The 16834-nt window shown below is 43.1% G+C and overlaps 1 protein-coding gene across 1 annotated transcript in view; it reads left to right on the forward strand.

Annotated features, from left to right (window-relative positions):
- Window positions 1–16834, forward strand: part of LOC104931749 (titin) — a 157861-nt gene that overhangs the window by 56023 nt on the left and 85004 nt on the right. The window contains exons 89-112 of the mRNA XM_027275733.1: window positions 105–905; window positions 1431–2690; window positions 3104–3196; window positions 3382–3507; window positions 3705–3791; window positions 3991–4065; window positions 4209–4298; window positions 4766–4801; window positions 5004–7052; window positions 7520–7570; window positions 8194–8592; window positions 11168–11446; window positions 11875–12144; window positions 12222–12361; window positions 12761–12887; window positions 13037–13303; window positions 13427–13693; window positions 13935–14198; window positions 14286–14425; window positions 14513–14639; window positions 14789–15055; window positions 15176–15442; window positions 16216–16482; window positions 16570–16709. Coding sequence (XP_027131534.1) covers window positions 105–905; window positions 1431–2690; window positions 3104–3196; window positions 3382–3507; window positions 3705–3791; window positions 3991–4065; window positions 4209–4298; window positions 4766–4801; window positions 5004–7052; window positions 7520–7570; window positions 8194–8592; window positions 11168–11446; window positions 11875–12144; window positions 12222–12361; window positions 12761–12887; window positions 13037–13303; window positions 13427–13693; window positions 13935–14198; window positions 14286–14425; window positions 14513–14639; window positions 14789–15055; window positions 15176–15442; window positions 16216–16482; window positions 16570–16709 — 7889 coding nt within the window. The remainder of the gene's footprint in view (window positions 1–104; window positions 906–1430; window positions 2691–3103; window positions 3197–3381; window positions 3508–3704; window positions 3792–3990; window positions 4066–4208; window positions 4299–4765; window positions 4802–5003; window positions 7053–7519; window positions 7571–8193; window positions 8593–11167; window positions 11447–11874; window positions 12145–12221; window positions 12362–12760; window positions 12888–13036; window positions 13304–13426; window positions 13694–13934; window positions 14199–14285; window positions 14426–14512; window positions 14640–14788; window positions 15056–15175; window positions 15443–16215; window positions 16483–16569; window positions 16710–16834) is intronic.

Raw genomic sequence — 16834 nt, forward strand, 5'->3', positions numbered from 1 at the left:
TTACAAATTATCTTAAATATCTTATCTAAGCACTCGTTAGAGTGTGACTTTTTACAAAATATGGTTGACAAGATAATAATCCTATACATGAATGTTCTTCAAAGTTGTCTCAGAACCAAAGACATCTGAACCTCCAAGAACACCACATCTGCTGGCTGATAAACCTGAGCCAGAAGCATCAAGGTATATCTCTGAAACAAAACCAGAAGAACAGAAGAAGGTTCTGGAAGTGACAAAGAAGGTTCCAGAAGCACCAAGTAAGGTTTCTGAAGAACCCAAGAAAGTATATGAAGAAATACAGACCGTTCCTGAAGTACCAAAGAAGGTCCCAGAAGCCCCAAAGAAGGTTCCTGAAGCCCCAAAGAAGGTTCCTGAAGCCCCAAAGAAGGTCCCAGAAGAACCAAAGAAGGTTCCTGAAGCCCCAAAGAAGGTTCCTGAAGCCCCAAAGAAGGTCCCAGAAGAACCAAAGAAGATTCCTGAAGCACCAAAGAAGGTTCCCGAAGCCCCAAAGAAGGTCCCAGAAGAACCAAAGAAGGTTCCTGAAGTACCAAAGAAGGTTTCAGACACACCAATGAAGGTTCCTGAAGCCCCAAAGAAGGTCCCAGACGAACCAAAGAAGGTTCCTGAAGTACCAAAGAAGGTTTCTGAAGCACCAAAGAAGGTTCCGGAAGTACCAAAGAAGGTTCCAGACACACCAAAGAAGGTTCCTGAAGCCCCAAAGAAGGTCCCAGAAGAACCAAAGAAGGTTTTAGTGGCACCCAAAATGGTTACACAGCCACCAGTAGAGCTAGAGGCTTCAAAATTAGTAACAGAGGAACCAAGGCTGCAACACCAAGCACCTGTGCAACCACAAGATTTGGAAACACCAAAACAAATTCCTCAGGCAAAAAAGCCTCAGCAAACAGGTAGATATGACTTCAAACATGACAAGTTTGAACGCTTGAAGTTTGAACATCTTATGAACTAATTCTTATTTGTCTTGACATCTTATAACTATGTGTATATTTTATTCTGAGATGACAAACTAATCTTTCTATGGTTTTGTCTTGATGTCTGTTACGTCATGTGTGACTGTTTGCTACATTACACCAATTATCAAAAGAGTAAAACAGAGATAACACAGGAAGCAACAGCAGCTAAGCCAGGTACACTCTTTGAAGGCAGTTTTAGAAGGTCAGCATTAGTGTCCATCAGTTTCTTGCAGTTTGATTAGCATGTATTTGTCCCTGAAACCAGACGGTGTCAGTTCAGGCTCAGGAATTCATCACAGCTCCAGTTTATGGTTAAATTGAGGATCATTGTAGAATATAAACAGTACATTGATATTTGTGTTTTTGTCTCTTGATGGTTTTTGTCTTGTGCTGTTTTCCTCTTGGCCACCGCTCCATGGTGCAAATCTTCAATCTTGGATGTCTTAAAAATTGCCACAGTTCCCTTGAAGACTGAAACTGAAGACAGGAGGAAGGAAAGGATTATTCTGACAGAAGAAGTTGGTCACAAGCAAGAAGAAGTCAGGACATATGAAAGTGGAGTGGAGGTCAAGGAGCAGACTACAAGACAAGAAATCACTTTGAAATCAGAGATAAAACAACAAATGCTTCTTGCAAAAGATGAAGTTTCTCCATGTTACAGTGAAGATCAGCTGGATGAGCCATTAGAGGACATTGAGCCAGCATCCTCAGAGTATGAGGCTGTGAAACTGGAGGAGACTGAATCTCAAGATGAAGAAGACTTTGATCGAGAGGACAAAGCAGAGGACCAGATAGAAGAAATGTCTTTGAGGTTTATCTCTCCACCTGTGAAGGAAGCTGCCGTTCTTCCATCAAAAAGTAACTTCACAACTCCCCCTGAAACGACTCGCCCCACAAAGAAAGAAGATCCTGGAACCAAAAAAGAGGCTTACAAGAAAACTCAAGACAAGATATTCAAGAAAGCCGTCGAGCAGAGAGAAGTAACATCATCTGTATCGGTACGACATGAGGAAACGGTCTCTCCAGTGGAAGAAATCACTGTACCAAAGACTTCTAAAATACATAAAGAAGTCAGTCTTATGAAGCAAGATGACTCTAATAAAGTGGAAGAAGTCATGCCTCTTAGAAAAACTGTTTTGCCTCCATCTGACGAAGACTCACCCCGACATCGTCCCACTGTTCCTCCCAAACAAGAAATAATTGCCCCTACAAAGATGGAGTCTCCACGGAAAGAAACTCCTGTTGTACTTTTGGAGAAACCAACTTCTCTGACGGAACAAGTGTCTACTGAAGAACATGTCCAAGCAATAGTGTCTCCAGTTCCAGCTCAGATTCCTTCACCGAAGATAGAAGTGTATCGTGAGGTAGAAATTTCACCTCCAAAAGAAACTGCTCTGACTACAAAGAAGACCTCCACTGCACTTCCCAAAGCAGCTGTTAGTGTTAAAGAAGACATTGTCCCTGAAGAAGTGAGAAGTGAGAAACATATCACTAAAGATAAGATTGCTCCAAATAAACAATCTCAAGTTCAACCACAGAAGAAACATCTTCCCCCTAAAGAAGAAACTCTTCAGTCTAAGAAACCTGCTTCTTATCTGGTCGAAGTGGATTCATCTGAAGAAGCTAGACAGGCGACAACTAAACCTCCACCAACAAGAGGAGATGACAAGAAAGTAAAGAAGGGAACACAGGAAGTTGACCAGCAAACTCTTCAGAAAGGTATTCTTTCTTATTTGAGCCGCTTAGGCTCGTGGTCGCCAGATCAACCCTCTTTAGAACCCTCTTCTTTAACATCTCTCATATAACGTACTCACAGACATCTTCCAGTATGGACTTGAATAACAAGAAAGATAGTAGATTGTAGATTGTACACTAATCTTCACATCAACACTATAATCTGTGTTCATTCTGTGTCTTTGTAACATGTTTTTTATGTCACTAGTCTTCAAAGTGCATTTCTTGGTCTATTAACATCTTTCATTTTTGAGTTCTTGTTTTTCCTGACATCTCCAGTCCTGACACTTCTTCTACTTGTCTGTGTTGTTTGAAGTAATTTATGTCTAAATCATCTTTTGTCGTGTTTGACCATGTTGTTGTCTTGGTCGTGATCTTGGCATCTTGTATTCCCAAAGTGTCTCCTCCAGAGGAGAAGAAACCATCTGTACCAGCACCAGTATCAAAGCCTGCACCTCCTCCTCCTGCAGCCAAAGTTCCACCTCCTGCAGGTATCTGTTCTGTTTGTACTGTTCCTCATCTTTGATGGCTCATCAAGAGTCAGCCATTTCTCTCTTTGGTTGTGTTGTTCTTATTGTCTCACTTCAGGTTTCCATGTTCTTAACCTTTCCTGTTGTGTTTTGACACAAGCTTATTGTTGTCTTGGTCGTGATCTTGGCATCTTGTATTCCCAAAGTATCTCCCCCAGAGGAGAAGAAACCATCTGTACCAGCACCAAAGCCTGCGCCTCCTCCTCCTGCTGCAGAGAAAGTTGCTCCTGCAGAGAAAGTTGCTCCTGCAGAGAAAGTTGCTCCTCCTGCAGGTAGTTTTTTGTTTTTTTATGTTGTCCGTCTGTTTTGTTGTTGGCTGATCAAAAGCTATCTTTTGGTTTCTCTTTCTTTATTTAACTTGCTGTCCACTGTGTCATCAGTCTTACCTTGAATTGTTTCACTGCCACTGTCTGTCTTGATTGACCGTGTTGTTGTCTTGGTCGTGATCTTGGCATCTTGTATTTTAAAGTGTCTCCTCCAGAGGAGAAGAAACCATCTGTACCAGTATCAAAGCCTGCACCTCCTCCTCCTGCAGCCAAAGTCGCTCCTGCTCCAGGTAGCAACTTCAAACTCTGTCCTTTTGTGTCACCATGTTTCTGACACTATAAATGTTGTCTGTTTCTGTTTTATTCATGTGTCTTCATTCTTGCTTTTTTCTTTTTATCAATCTTTTATCTGTCCTCTGTTTTAACGTCTTGTCACTTGTATATCTTCTGTTCTCTTGGTTATGACCTTTGGTATCTTGTACTTGTAAGTTTCTCCTCCAGAGGAAAAGAAACCTTCTCCACCTACAGCAAAGCCTCCGGCAGAAAAAGAGATTCTTCCTACAGGTAGTTTCTTGTGTTTGTCTTCCATGTTGTTTGTCTTGACTTAAAGAAATCTTAAATTTGATTTGTTTTGTTAAAATATCTGTCAGTTGTTGTTCGTATAGCAGATCTTGGCCAGTGATCTAATAAAGTTGGCATTCTTGTAGCTCAAGTTACTCCGGTGGAGAAGAAACCCTCTCCACCAGCCGTAAAGGCTGAACCCTCTCCTGTACCACAGGAAATTTCTCCTCCTGAAGGTAAACATCTCTTCTGTAACTTGGATTTATGTTATTCTCTTCTGTTTGTCGTCCTGTATGAAGGATTTCTTTTGTCTTCAGTCTGAGCAATCTTAGCTTTGATTTAAGAAATTCATTCACTGTCTAATTCTGTGTAAATCTGTTTGTCTGATGTTTAAAACTGGAATCTCTAATCCAGTCCAAGTCTTTCATATTATCAGTATCTGTTGAATGAGGCCACATAACTTCAGAAATGCCTTTCTCTTGGTATACCTGGAGTTCTTTAGTCTATATATTATATCTTTATTGTAACTGTATCTGTAGTTTATTTGTAATGCAAATTATTCTGAAAAACAAAATAAAAAACAAACGCATGCCGCACTTTGTTTGAACAACTAAATTAACCTTCTTTGTCTTTGATTGAGCCTTTTATTCCAACACTGTTTGTATTGTGTGTACTTAAATGTATCTTATTTAAATTCTTGCAGACAAGGAGCCAGTTTCAGCACCTGGACCAACTAAAGGTACAAATACGATCTTCTTTATTTTGAAACCGCAGTCAAATTTAATACATATTGCTACGTTGGTTATTCATAACCTACAAACGTGTTCACTTATATGTTCAATTGGTGAGTCCTGTGTTTGTAAAAATGTTGTGAAATGTTCAGTTTTCTGTACGTCTGTATGTGAATGTTATAAATAGTGTACTTACTGCCTCAACCACAGTGCCACCTCTTAAGCAAAAGGGTAAGATTCCTGTTCAGGAGGCGAAAACACCTGAATCACCAAAGATGAAGAGTAAGCTTACCAGAATACCCAAAGAGAAGGAGCCAGAGCCGGAGGTCATTAAGCTGAAGAAGGTTCCAATGAAATCTCCAGAGCCTGAGAAACAAGTCGTAACTCATAAAGCAGAAGTGACGAGGCATCATAATCCAGAACTAACGGTTCATGGACTTCATGACAGAGAAGATCGAGAGGTAATAACTCTGGGAAGAACTGAACGAGTCTTCACTGCAGATGAAGAGGCGGTTCAGTTTGGTTTTTATGAGGAAGCTGAAAGGGTAGTAGTAGTACAGAAAACCGAAAAAGAAGGATGGACAAGAACCCCAAAACCACAGAAAGAGGAAGAACCCGAGCTGCCAAATGTTGATAAGAAGAAAATAACTAAACTGCCAAAGGCAGATGAGCAGAAGGAATCAATCAAACTAAAACCATTTGAAAAATCAGGGAAACCAGAAGAAGAAGCGCAAAAGATCAAACTAAAGAAGGTGCCAACAAAGTCCAAAGAGCCTGAGAAGGAAGTCATCACTCAAAAAGTTGAAGTGACAAGGCATTATGATTCAGAACTAACAGTTCAGAAACCTCATGACAGAGAAGATCGAGAGGTAATAACTCTGGGAAGAACTGAACGAGTCTTCACTGCAGCCGAGGAGGCATCCGAACTGGGTCATATGGAAGAACCTGAGAAGTTAGAAGCAGACAATGAGAAATCGAGATGGGCACGAACTCCTAAAGCACCGAAAGATGGAGAACCTGAACCAGATTTAACTAAAAAGAAAATAAAGAAATTGCCAAAGAAAGAAGAGGAGCAAGAACTAATGACACTGAAACCATTTGAAAAACCTCAGAAACCTGACGCAGCTGCACCTCCAAAAGATAAGAAAGACGCTGAAGCAAAGACAGATACTGAACGCAGTCCACTGAAGAGAGCTGAGAGACCGTCAAGGGATCAACCCACCTCTGCTATAAAAGACAGAAAAGGTGAAGAAGACGCGCCCTCCATGAGTCCAAAAGTAACTCCTGATGTCAGCAAAGACCGAGAGGAACTCCCACAGAGGACAAAGGTTGATAAACCACCCAAAGACGAAGAACCGCCTACAGCTGCTGACAAACTCTGTGGAAAACCTAAACATATTTCCACACCAGATAAAGAGAAAGAGCAGGTTTTGTTGAAGCCTTTCACTAAACCCGGCAAGCCTGAAGGAAAGCCAGATAAAACATCTGAGGAAGAGAAAAGGAAGCCTGTGGACACAACGGTACCCAGCCAAAGTCCAAGAGATGAAGCTCGTAAAGAGCCAAAGGAACAACAGCTCAGAAAGGTTGAAACACCTGAAACACCTAAAGAGGAGGCCAAACCTCAGGAGGAGAAAGAAGAGCCAGCTGTTTCACCCAAGAAGCCGAGTCCACCAGCAAAGAAAGAAGCAGAAAAAGAGATCCCACTGAAACAAACAGAGGCTTTTAAGAAAGGCATTCAACCCAAAAAGACTCCTTCACCCAGAGTGGGTAGAGACAAGGTTGAAGAAGAGAAACTGCTCAAACCTATTGAACAACTGAAGAAGGTTGAGCTAAAAAAGACACCGTCACCAAAAGTTGATAAGCCAATACCCAAAGAACTGGAGCAGGTCCCCGTTGAGAAGAAGCCATCTGCTGAAAAACTCAAACAGATTCCCAAAACGGCGTCACCAAAAGATTCGATTGAAGCTGTGACACTCAAAAAGGTCCCAAAGAAGCCAACGCCAGAAGAAGCTTCTGAACCAGAGAAGCCTGGTAAAGGGCGTATTCCTCTGGTGAAGGAGGTCTCTCCTGGAGCCGTGCACATGAAGAAGGTGCCTACTCAGCAAGAGGAAGAGGTTTATGAAGAAGAGACAGAAAAAATGGAAGGCAATGAAGAAGAGGAGGAAGTCTGGGGCTGGGAGCTGGTTCCTCCGGATGACTGGGAAGGTGAAGGGGTGGATGGGGCGCTGGAGACTCCAGGCTTCCCCGGTGGTAAACGAGGTGAGATGAAGGCAGATGAACTCCTCATCTGATGACTCTGGAGCCTCCTCATCTATCTCAGATGACTCACCTAATACTCATCACGTCCTTTTTTTAATCTCTCGATCCATTTGATCATCTCAAGCTCACGTCTTCATTCACCTGTCTGTCCATCCACTGTGACGTTCTCATGTTGTCCATCATCATAATGTCCTCAAACGTGTCAACGACATGAACCATGAAGAGATGCATGTTTGTCTCCAGCAGTGTTCATGTCATGTCACGTCTGTATTGTTTTCCATCGATGTCCCTCTGTAATCATTATTCATCCATTTGTCAAAGATCTGACTCCATCTTCATCCTCTTCTCGTGCTGTGTGACATCATAGACATGAATCTGTTTGATTTATCTTTAAATCCTTTCTTGGTTTCTGCTGGAGCAGCAAGCTCTAACAGCCCTTAAAACTCATCTTATTGTTTCTTGTCCAGATGGAAAACCAACAGAGGAGCCACCCAAAGGCCGAGGCCGAGGATTTGGGGGTATGAATTTAATGAAGTTTCGCTCTGCATCAAATATCTGAAGCAGTTTAATTCGCCTCATTCACAGTTGTTGCATGCTGTTTTCTTGTCTTGTTTCAAGCTTTTAATCTTGGCTCAAATGTTTTGAGGCTGATTATCAAACCTCCAGCTTCTCCAGTCAAAAAGATTCATATTTGTTCAGGCAAAGTTCTTGTATGGCTGCTGTGTTTGACACCATATTCTGTGACATTTGTCACTATTCCTATTCTAAAAAAGACAAGCTACATCGAGCGGTACTTTACAACAAAGAATCATTCATCCTGCTTTTGATTTCAGCACAACCTTATTAGAGATGTGTTAATACTGTCAGAATGTGTAAAACCACAGGTAGGTAGTCCTTGTGTTTCTGGTTTGTTCCTGTTGAAGGCTTTTATAGCGGTCTGGCTCTGCATGACTTATAGTCTGAACACAATCTTATAATTTGTTCACCTCTAATGCTAAAAACTGTCCAAACTGGTTTAAATGTGAGAATACGTCAATGAATGACGTCTAATTCATGGTAGGCACAATCTTTTAAAACATCCTTTTGTCCTCACCGTCATATCCGACACTAACTTGATGAGTTTTTCTCTGTGATGTTGCAGCAAGACAAACCCCGTCACCTGGTGATGGTGGCAGAGGCCGGGGCCTGAGGCCCGGTGGTAAAGGCCCATCACCACCGGAGGAACCCTTCGGAGGATTCGTGCTTAAGGCCGTCCCCCTGAAGTTCATCAAGAAGATTCAGGACATCGTGCTGCAGGAGGCCGAGTCTATCGGCTCGTCTGCTGTGTTTGAGTGTCAGATCTCTCCATCCACTGCCATCACTTCATGGATGAAAGATGGCAGCAACCTCCGCGAGGACCCCAAACACAAATTCACTTCTGACGGCAAAGATCGCAAGTTGCACATCATTGATGTCCAACTGTCAGACACCGGTGAATACACCTGTGTGGGAAAGAATGCTGGCAAAGAAATAACATGCACAGCCAGGCTCATCGTTGAAGGTAAACTAATGAGGTTTTTATCCAAACATTGTCACAACATTAAAACAATGTTTGTTTTATTAACTGAATAAGCTTCTGTAGGAAAATACACATATACATATATATTATAGATCTACCTGTTTTTCCAGTATTTGTCTCTCTTCTCCTCTTGTAATCGAGTAGTGAAAGCCATTTTCTCCATAACGCGAATAGAGTTGATTATGCTGATCAGAAGGGTGAACTTTGTTATTGTCTTCTTATTGGCAGCCAAAATGATCTTCAAGAGGTATGAGTCACTGTTATTGAGATCTTGAAGAATATGACCTTTGAGGTACATTGAGGTAAAAGAAAAGTCAAATCTCAGGTTCAGAAGGGCATGAGCAGAAAATGTGAGCATGGTCTGCTGAGACTGATCCACACTCAAATTTGGACTTTTGGTTTGGGGTAATAAAAAAACAAGTTAGATTTATCAAAATCAGAGTTAGTAGAGGTAGACTGAGTCTCCCATATCTGAAGCCACACCTCCTCTTGGTTTTCTTTCCCCAGCACTCTCTTATAAACTTGGTAGATTTTTCTTTATTAAGGTGAAACTTTTGTATAGTTTGCTTAATGAAACCTTTAGTCTTTTTTGAATTGAAATCATCGATAAGTATCTAGGTTATTCTTGAGGGCTCAGTGGGATCTGAGTGGTGAATCTGTAAGTCTTCTTTGTCCAGCTCATAAGTCCTCAAAACTATTAAGGCTTCGGTCTGTAAATATACAGTAGTAGGCAGTAATGCCTCTCTTAGCCCATTGTCTGTACCTCTGGTCCTGTGACGCCAGCCAGCTCAATAATCTCTCTGTGTAGCTGAAACTTCTTCACCACCTCCAACCATACTCTCATTGAGAAAGCAACAAACTGCTTTGGAGAACATCTGTAACTCTGCTGGGGCAGCCCTGTACTGACTGTATAGGTATGTCCATAAGTGACAGTTCAATGTTTTTCTATCTAGCCTCATATGCTGGGTTACACCAGCACACACGAGGCCTCAGCTGAGCTGACAGGTAGTAATCTTAAAGAGATGATAGGTCATGCCCCCGTACATAGTGTATCTCACTCTGGGTTTTTTATTATTCCAAATGAATCTTGACAGGTGTTTGTCCCATTCCCTAAACTGTTTAAGAGGGACCTCCACTGGAAGTGTTGTGAATAGGTATAATGATCTTACTCTGCCACCGAGGTCGAGAGGGAGCAAGCCCCACCTGTCCGAGTCATCATACACTTTCCTGTTAACCTGTTTATAATTAACTTCATACAGCTGTGACATGTCCTTCGTAAGATGGACTCCCAGATATTTAACTTGCTGCTGATGCCAATCAAACTGGTGTTCATCAATCAACTTTAGAGAGGAGAATGAGTTTTCTGCTTGTTCAGTGTGTAACCTGAGAGTTTCTTCATCAGCAGTGAGATTCCATATTCAGGATTTTTTAGTATTATAAGCACGTCGTCTGCGTATAAGCAAAGTTTGTTTTCTTCTCCCTCTGTGAAAACACCAGAGCAGTCTCCTCCCTGATGGCCAGGGGTTCAATAAAAAGGTTGAAGAGTGATGGGCTAAGTGGACAGCCTTGTCTGCATCCTTGTTGTAGCATTATTGAATTTGAGAGACTCCCATTAATTTTAATTCTTGCTGATGGGGAGGAGTAAAGTGTTCTTATACTGCATATATAGATTTCACAAAAGCCAAACCTTCTTATAGTTTGAAATAAGTCACACCCAACTGAGTCGAAAGCCTTCTCAGCATCAAGGCTGAGAAGAACTGCACTTTGTCTTAGAAATGTGGTTAATAACATGGAGGACTCTTCTTATGTCATGTGTTTGCCTGGTCCTCATCTATCAGGAAAGGCATCACTGTATCCAATCATTGGCCAATATGGCTGCATATAATTTGTAATCTGGATTTAAAATACTGTATTAAAGTCTGTAGCGCTTACAGTTTTATCTTTTCCCTCTTTTGGTATGACCGATATAAATGCTTCCCTCCATGATGGTGGGAGGAAGCAATCATCTATTTATAATTATATAAACAGAGGGGCCATTAAGTATATAATTATAAGAGGATTTTAAAAAGGGGGGCAGAGACTCTTTCATACGCTTACACCTTTCTGGTGGGAATCCATCACAACCTGCTGATCAATTTCTTCTGTTGAGATTTCGGACAGTTTTTCAATTTGAAAAAAGTTTTGGTCTTTGCTGATGGAGATCTTATGAGGTCAAAACCTTTTTAACTCGTCTGCCTTATCAGACTGTGTATATAATGATTTGTAGTATGCTTCAAATGCTTTCTCGTTTCTTTGTTTGTTAGGGGATCTCTGATTCTGTGAATTGTTCTTTCTACTTGTTTCCTGAGTCTCCATGCCAGTAGTTTAGATGCTTTAGGGGCTGTCTCATTTGTTCAAGTACAGAGTCTTTACTGATATAGTGGGATAAAGTTCTTTAGGTGTTTTTGTAACTTTTCAGTCTTTAGACTTAGCTATGGTTTTCTAGGTATTGGAGGTTTTTAACTGAAGACATTTCTTCTTGTGCAAACATGTTTTTAAATGACGCCTGTTTGTGCAGAGCTGCCTGTGAAATGGCTGAAAGAACTGGAGCCAGAGACTTCCTGTATGAAGAGTCAGCCCATGTATCTGACCTGTGAGCTCAACAAAGAGAGAGATGTGATCTGGAAACGTAACGGCACCGTCATCAAGAATCAGGCTGGAAAAGTGGCCATTAATATCATCGGCATGCAGCACGCCATAACCATCCAGAATGCTGGTGATGAGGACGCCGGCTGCTACACCTGTGAGGTCGACGGACAGGAGGATGTCAAGACTACGACCAACGTTAAAGTAATCGGTAAGAGGTTGACGACCGGTCACAGTCAGATAAATGAACAAACCTCAGAGCTCAGATTGACAGTTTGAAATAACTTGAATGTCCTCATACAGACGTATGTTACCTCCTCCAATGCTGGCTCTGACTCCCGTTCGTTTAGGACAATCCAAACTTTTTCCCGTTGGTGGAACGTCCTACCAGTTCTACCAGATCAGGGGCGTCCCTCTCTACCTTTAAAAAAAACTCCTGAAGACCTCGAGCTCTTCAGAGAGGACCTAGCACTACCAACAACTGTTAATGATAAAACTACCCCTTTAAGAACTGTCACAGCACTTACTGCTGCACAGTTTTTAATCACACTATACTTTGATTGTTCCTTTCTCTGTAAGTCACTTTGGATACAAGCGTCTGCTAAATGACTAAATGTAAATGTAAACTTCTATCCTCAGAAATCATCAAAGACTGGCTGGTGAAGCCTCTGAGGGACCAGCATGTGAAACCGAAGGCCAAGGCCACGTTCAAATGTGAGCTGTACAAGGACACTCCCAACTGGAAGTGGTTTAAAGGAGACAATGAGCTCACTCCTTCTGACAAGGTGGAGATCGTCAAAGACGGAAAGGACATGGCGCTTAGCATCAAAAACTGTCAGCCTGACGACGTCTCTGATTACACCTTAGAGGTCGAGGACCGCAAATACTCCGCCAAACTCACACTTGGAGGTTAGTGCAACAAAACCTCATTCGAAAATCTTAAAGATGTGTCGTGATTTCCTGTTAATGTCCTCGTGTGGTTTCAGAGCGTGAGGCTGAGGTCCTGAAGCCTCTCTCCAGCGTGGAGGTGGTTGAGAAGGAGGAAGCCAACTTTGACACTGAAATATCTGAGGATGATGTGGTTGGTGAATGGAAACTGAGAGGACAGGTGCTGATGAGGTCTCCGGTAAGATTTTTATATATTTTTTGTATAAACCTCAAAGAAAATGCTGGAAAGTTTAAAGAAAGACAAAATCAGACGCTGCCAAGTTAAGAGTTTATTTTGTTAAATGTAAAGTTTGATTGGTATAGGAGTAATGATGTGATTCAGAGTGACTCTGGATTCAGCTCATAGCGGACCAAACTTCAGGATCTAATCGCGTCCAAACAGTGAAGATGCTGCTCCAGGTCAGCTGACGAGACATAAGCTGTGTTTGATGGATGTAAACATCATGAAGTCAATGACAGAACATTGAAACAAAGTTTAAACATCTCTGTTTAAAAACGTGATTCTTCGTGAACTAATTCAGATTGTGTAGTTTTGGTTTTGTTGCTCAAACTGACGTATTTGTTCTTTGTTTTTCAGACGTGTGACATTAAAGCTGACGGCAGGAAACGTTTCCTCACCTTGAAAAACGTGCAGCTGGATCAGGCTGGTGAAGTTTCCTATCAGGCTCTCAACGCCGTCACCAGCGCCATGCTCACCGTCAAAGGTACGAACGTCTCACAGATGAAACTTTTTGTGCTTGTTGTCTGTTGCAAGCTGCTGCTCTTGTCGGTCGGATTTCTGAAGGACGGTGGTAAGAAAAGCTGCTCTGTGTCTGTCTTTGTGAATAACTGCCCGATTATTCACACCTCGCAGAGATCGAAATGGGCTTTGTTGATGCACTGAAGGACGTTTCTGTGCCTGAAAAGAAACAGGCTAAGTTTGAATGCACTGTCACCAAGGAGGTGTCAAAGGTCATGTGGTTCAGGGGGGCGGAGGTCGTCACCCCGAGCCCTAAATATGAAATCATTGACGATGGAAAGAAACACATGCTGATCATAAACAGCTGTGAGTTTGACGATGAGGCTCAGTACACCATCGAAGTGCTGGGCCAGAGATCGAGCGCTCAGCTGCTGGTGGAAGGTAAGTGACAGACAGGAAGTCCTCACTTCACGTTTCCTCTGTTGTCATTCGATGTTTGTGGCTTTATAGTGTTCGATGGCATCAAACCTCCCTGTTTGTGTGCACTCAACTGATGTATTGCAGGCATGAGGCTCAAATTTGTGCAGCAGCTTCGAGACCAAACGGTGAAAGAAGGTAAATCAGTTTACTTTGAGCTCGAGCTGACGCACGAGAACGTGCCAGTGGTTTGGTACCGAAACGAAGTGAAACTCCACGTGAGCCGAACGGTGATCACACACGTGGAAGGAAAGAAACACACTCTAGAAATGAGGACGTTGTCTCTAGATGATACCTGCCAGATTAAGGCAGAGGCCAAAGGGATTTACTCCATGGCAAAACTGACGGTCATAGGTAACAACACACTTTCTTCTTCCAGTTTTTGATTTTCACCGTGTGTCATTACATGTGCAGCATTTGAGTTATTTACTAGGATTCTTGGTTAGAATTTTAAGTCTTAGATATTCTTCAAGATACTGGACCTGCTGGTCATCAGTATCAAACTCCTTTTTTTCTTGGAGGAGTTCCTCCATGACCCTGAAGTAAACCTGATTTTCCTGAAACTAACGGGGTCGTGGTCTTGGTTCTGTTACAGAGGGTGACGCTGTGTTCGTGGTGAAGCTGCAGGATTTCACAGCCACAGAGAAAGACGAGGTGACTCTGGACTGTGAACTGAGCAAAGACGTCCCCGTCGTTTGGTATCACAGCGAAAAGGAGATTGTCGCCTCCAAGATGGTGGTCATGAGGTCGGAGGGCACTCGCAGGTCTCTGGTCCTGAAGAAAGTGGAGCAGAGCCATAAGGGAAAATACGTATGTGATTGTGGGACGGACAAGACGGCGGCCAACATCAACATTGAAGGTACATGTTTCTTCTTTTTGAAACAGAGCTGGACTGTCGAATGATCAGGATCAGATCAAAATCACATCTCGGTTTTGTCTCCGGCAGCTCGTGACATCAAGGTAGTCCGGCCAATTTACGGCGTGGAGCTCTTTGACGGGGAGACAGCTCGTTTCGAGGTGGAGATCTCTGAGGATGACGTCCACGGCCAGTGGAAGCTGAATGGAGAAGTCCTAAGTCCGTCAAAGGTGAGTGCCTCAACTCGTTTTATTGTCACGTGACCTCCCCCCGTAATCAGTCACAGCCATTATTAATGACTAATTAACATTTGACAGGATGTTGACATCATCGAGGAGGGAGGCAAACACACCCTCATCCTGTACAACTGTAAAGTGCCCATGACTGGCGAGGTGGCGTACACCGCAGCCAACGCCAAGTGTTCTGCTAACCTGAAGGTCAAAGGTAAAATACACTGACAACAACAAGTCCTCTGAAGTGTTTAAACTTTAATCTGCATTTCCTTACTGTGTCTGAGCTCTAAATCATCTGCAAGTCCAACTTTACTGCAGAACAGCATCAAAGTAAAGAACCTCTTCCGTGTTTTCTTTCAGAACTTCCTCTGAACTTCATGACGCCACTAAGCGACGTTCAGGTGTATGAGAAGGACGAGGCGAGGTTTGAGGTCGAGCTGTCAAGACCTCCAAAGAGTTTCCGCTGGCTGAAAGGATCTCAGGAGTTGCAGAGTGATGAGAAGTACGAGATGATCCAGGAAGCAAACATGTACGTTCTGCTGATCCGATCGGCTGCCTACGACGACGAGGCGAAGTACATGTTCGAGGCCGAGGACAAGAGGACGACTGCCAAACTGGTAATTCAAGGTAAAAAAAAGGTTTATCTTTAAAATTCATAAATTAGTCTGCTTTCACATTTTAAGTTACTATTGAACCAGAAAATATCCTCTGCTTCAGGTGTATGACAGTTGTCTTTTTCTGTGGCAGGTATTCGTTTGGAGTTTGCCAAACCAATCAAGGACGTGACGGTGAAGGAGCGCGAAACAGCCGAGTTCAGCGTCGAGCTCTCCCACGACAAGATCTCTGTGGTCTGGTACAAAAACGACATCCGCCTGCATCCCAGCAAGGTTGTCCACATGTCAGACCATGGAAAGATCCACACACTGGCCTTCAAGGAGGTCACCATCGACGACACGTCCATGATCAAAGTGGAGGCCATGGACAAGACCATGACCGCCATGCTCACCGTCATCGGTCAGTGTCACACGTTTGGGTTGTCGTTCATGTTTGGTTGGAATTATCTGACTTCAGATCAGGTTCAACAGATCAAGTCTGTGAAGAGTCTCAGTCATCAGGTCAGAGGATCTATTAAAGATTATTCTATGCACCTGGACTAGTTTAGTCTCTAAGACTAGATTAGAGTCATCTGTAGATTGTTAAGATCACCTGTGGGTCATTAAGATCTCCTGTGGGTCGTTAAGATCACCTGTGGGTCGTTAAGATCACCTGTGGGCCATTAAGATCTCCTGTGGGTCGTTAAGATCTCCTGTGGGTCGTTAAGATCACCTGTGGGTCGTTAAGATCACCTGTGGGTCGTTAAGATCACCTGTGGGTCGTTAAGATCACCTGTGGGTCGTTAAGATCACCTGTGGGTCGTTAAGATCACCTGTGGGTCGTTAAGATCACCTGTGGGTCGTTAAGATCACCTGTGGGTCGTTAAGATCACCTGTGGGTCGTTAAGATCACCTGTGGGTCGTTAAGATCACCTGTGGGTCGTTAAGATCACCTGTGGGTCGTTAAGATCACCTGTGGGTCGTTAAGATCACCTGTGGGTCGTTAAGATCACCTGTGGGTCGTTAAGATCTCCTGTGGGTTGTTAAGATCACCTCCGGGCTGATTTACTCTCCTCATTGGGTCATTAGGGTCACCTGGTGTAGATGGGAAGACTTGAGGACTGCAGTGTAGCTAGATCTCAGATAATTATTGTATTCTGACATCCAGTGATCACATTCTTTGTTCCTCTGCAGAGGGCGACCTTTATTTTACCACCAAGCTGCAGAACTACACCGCCGTGGAGAAGGATGAGGTGAAGCTGGTATGTGAACTGAGCAAAGCCATCGCTGATGTCAAATGGTTCAAGGATGGGAAGGAGATCACTCCCTCCAAGAACATGGCCATCAGCACCGACGGCAAGAAGCGCATCCTGACCGTGAGGAAGGCGGAGAAGGCCAACATCGGAGAGTATACCTGTGACTGTGGCTCTGATAAAACTACAGCCAAACTCAACATTGAAGGTAAACCTCCAGAGATACATGTTGGTGTTCAGGTTAAAGCCTGTAGATGGTGTTAGCAGCACTTACTGATCTCTTCTTCCTCTGCAGAGCGTGACATCAAGGTTGTTCGTCCGCTGTACAGTGTTGAAGTCACGGAGGCAGAAACAGCCAAGTTTGAGACAGAGATTTCAGAAGAAGACGTCCATGGAAACTGGAAGCTGAAGGGAGAAGCCCTGCACCAGTCTCCTGTGAGTCCTCTCTAACAACACTATGAAACTATAAAAGACTTTGACTGCACTTTATGATCCCTTTGGGATGACTCCCTCAAGGAAACTGAATTTCTAGTAGCATACAGACACTTGTATACAACATA

The sequence above is a fragment of the Larimichthys crocea genome, unplaced genomic scaffold (assembly GCF_000972845.2).
Source record: "Larimichthys crocea isolate SSNF unplaced genomic scaffold, L_crocea_2.0 scaffold196, whole genome shotgun sequence".
NCBI lineage: Eukaryota > Metazoa > Chordata > Actinopteri > Sciaenidae > Larimichthys > Larimichthys crocea.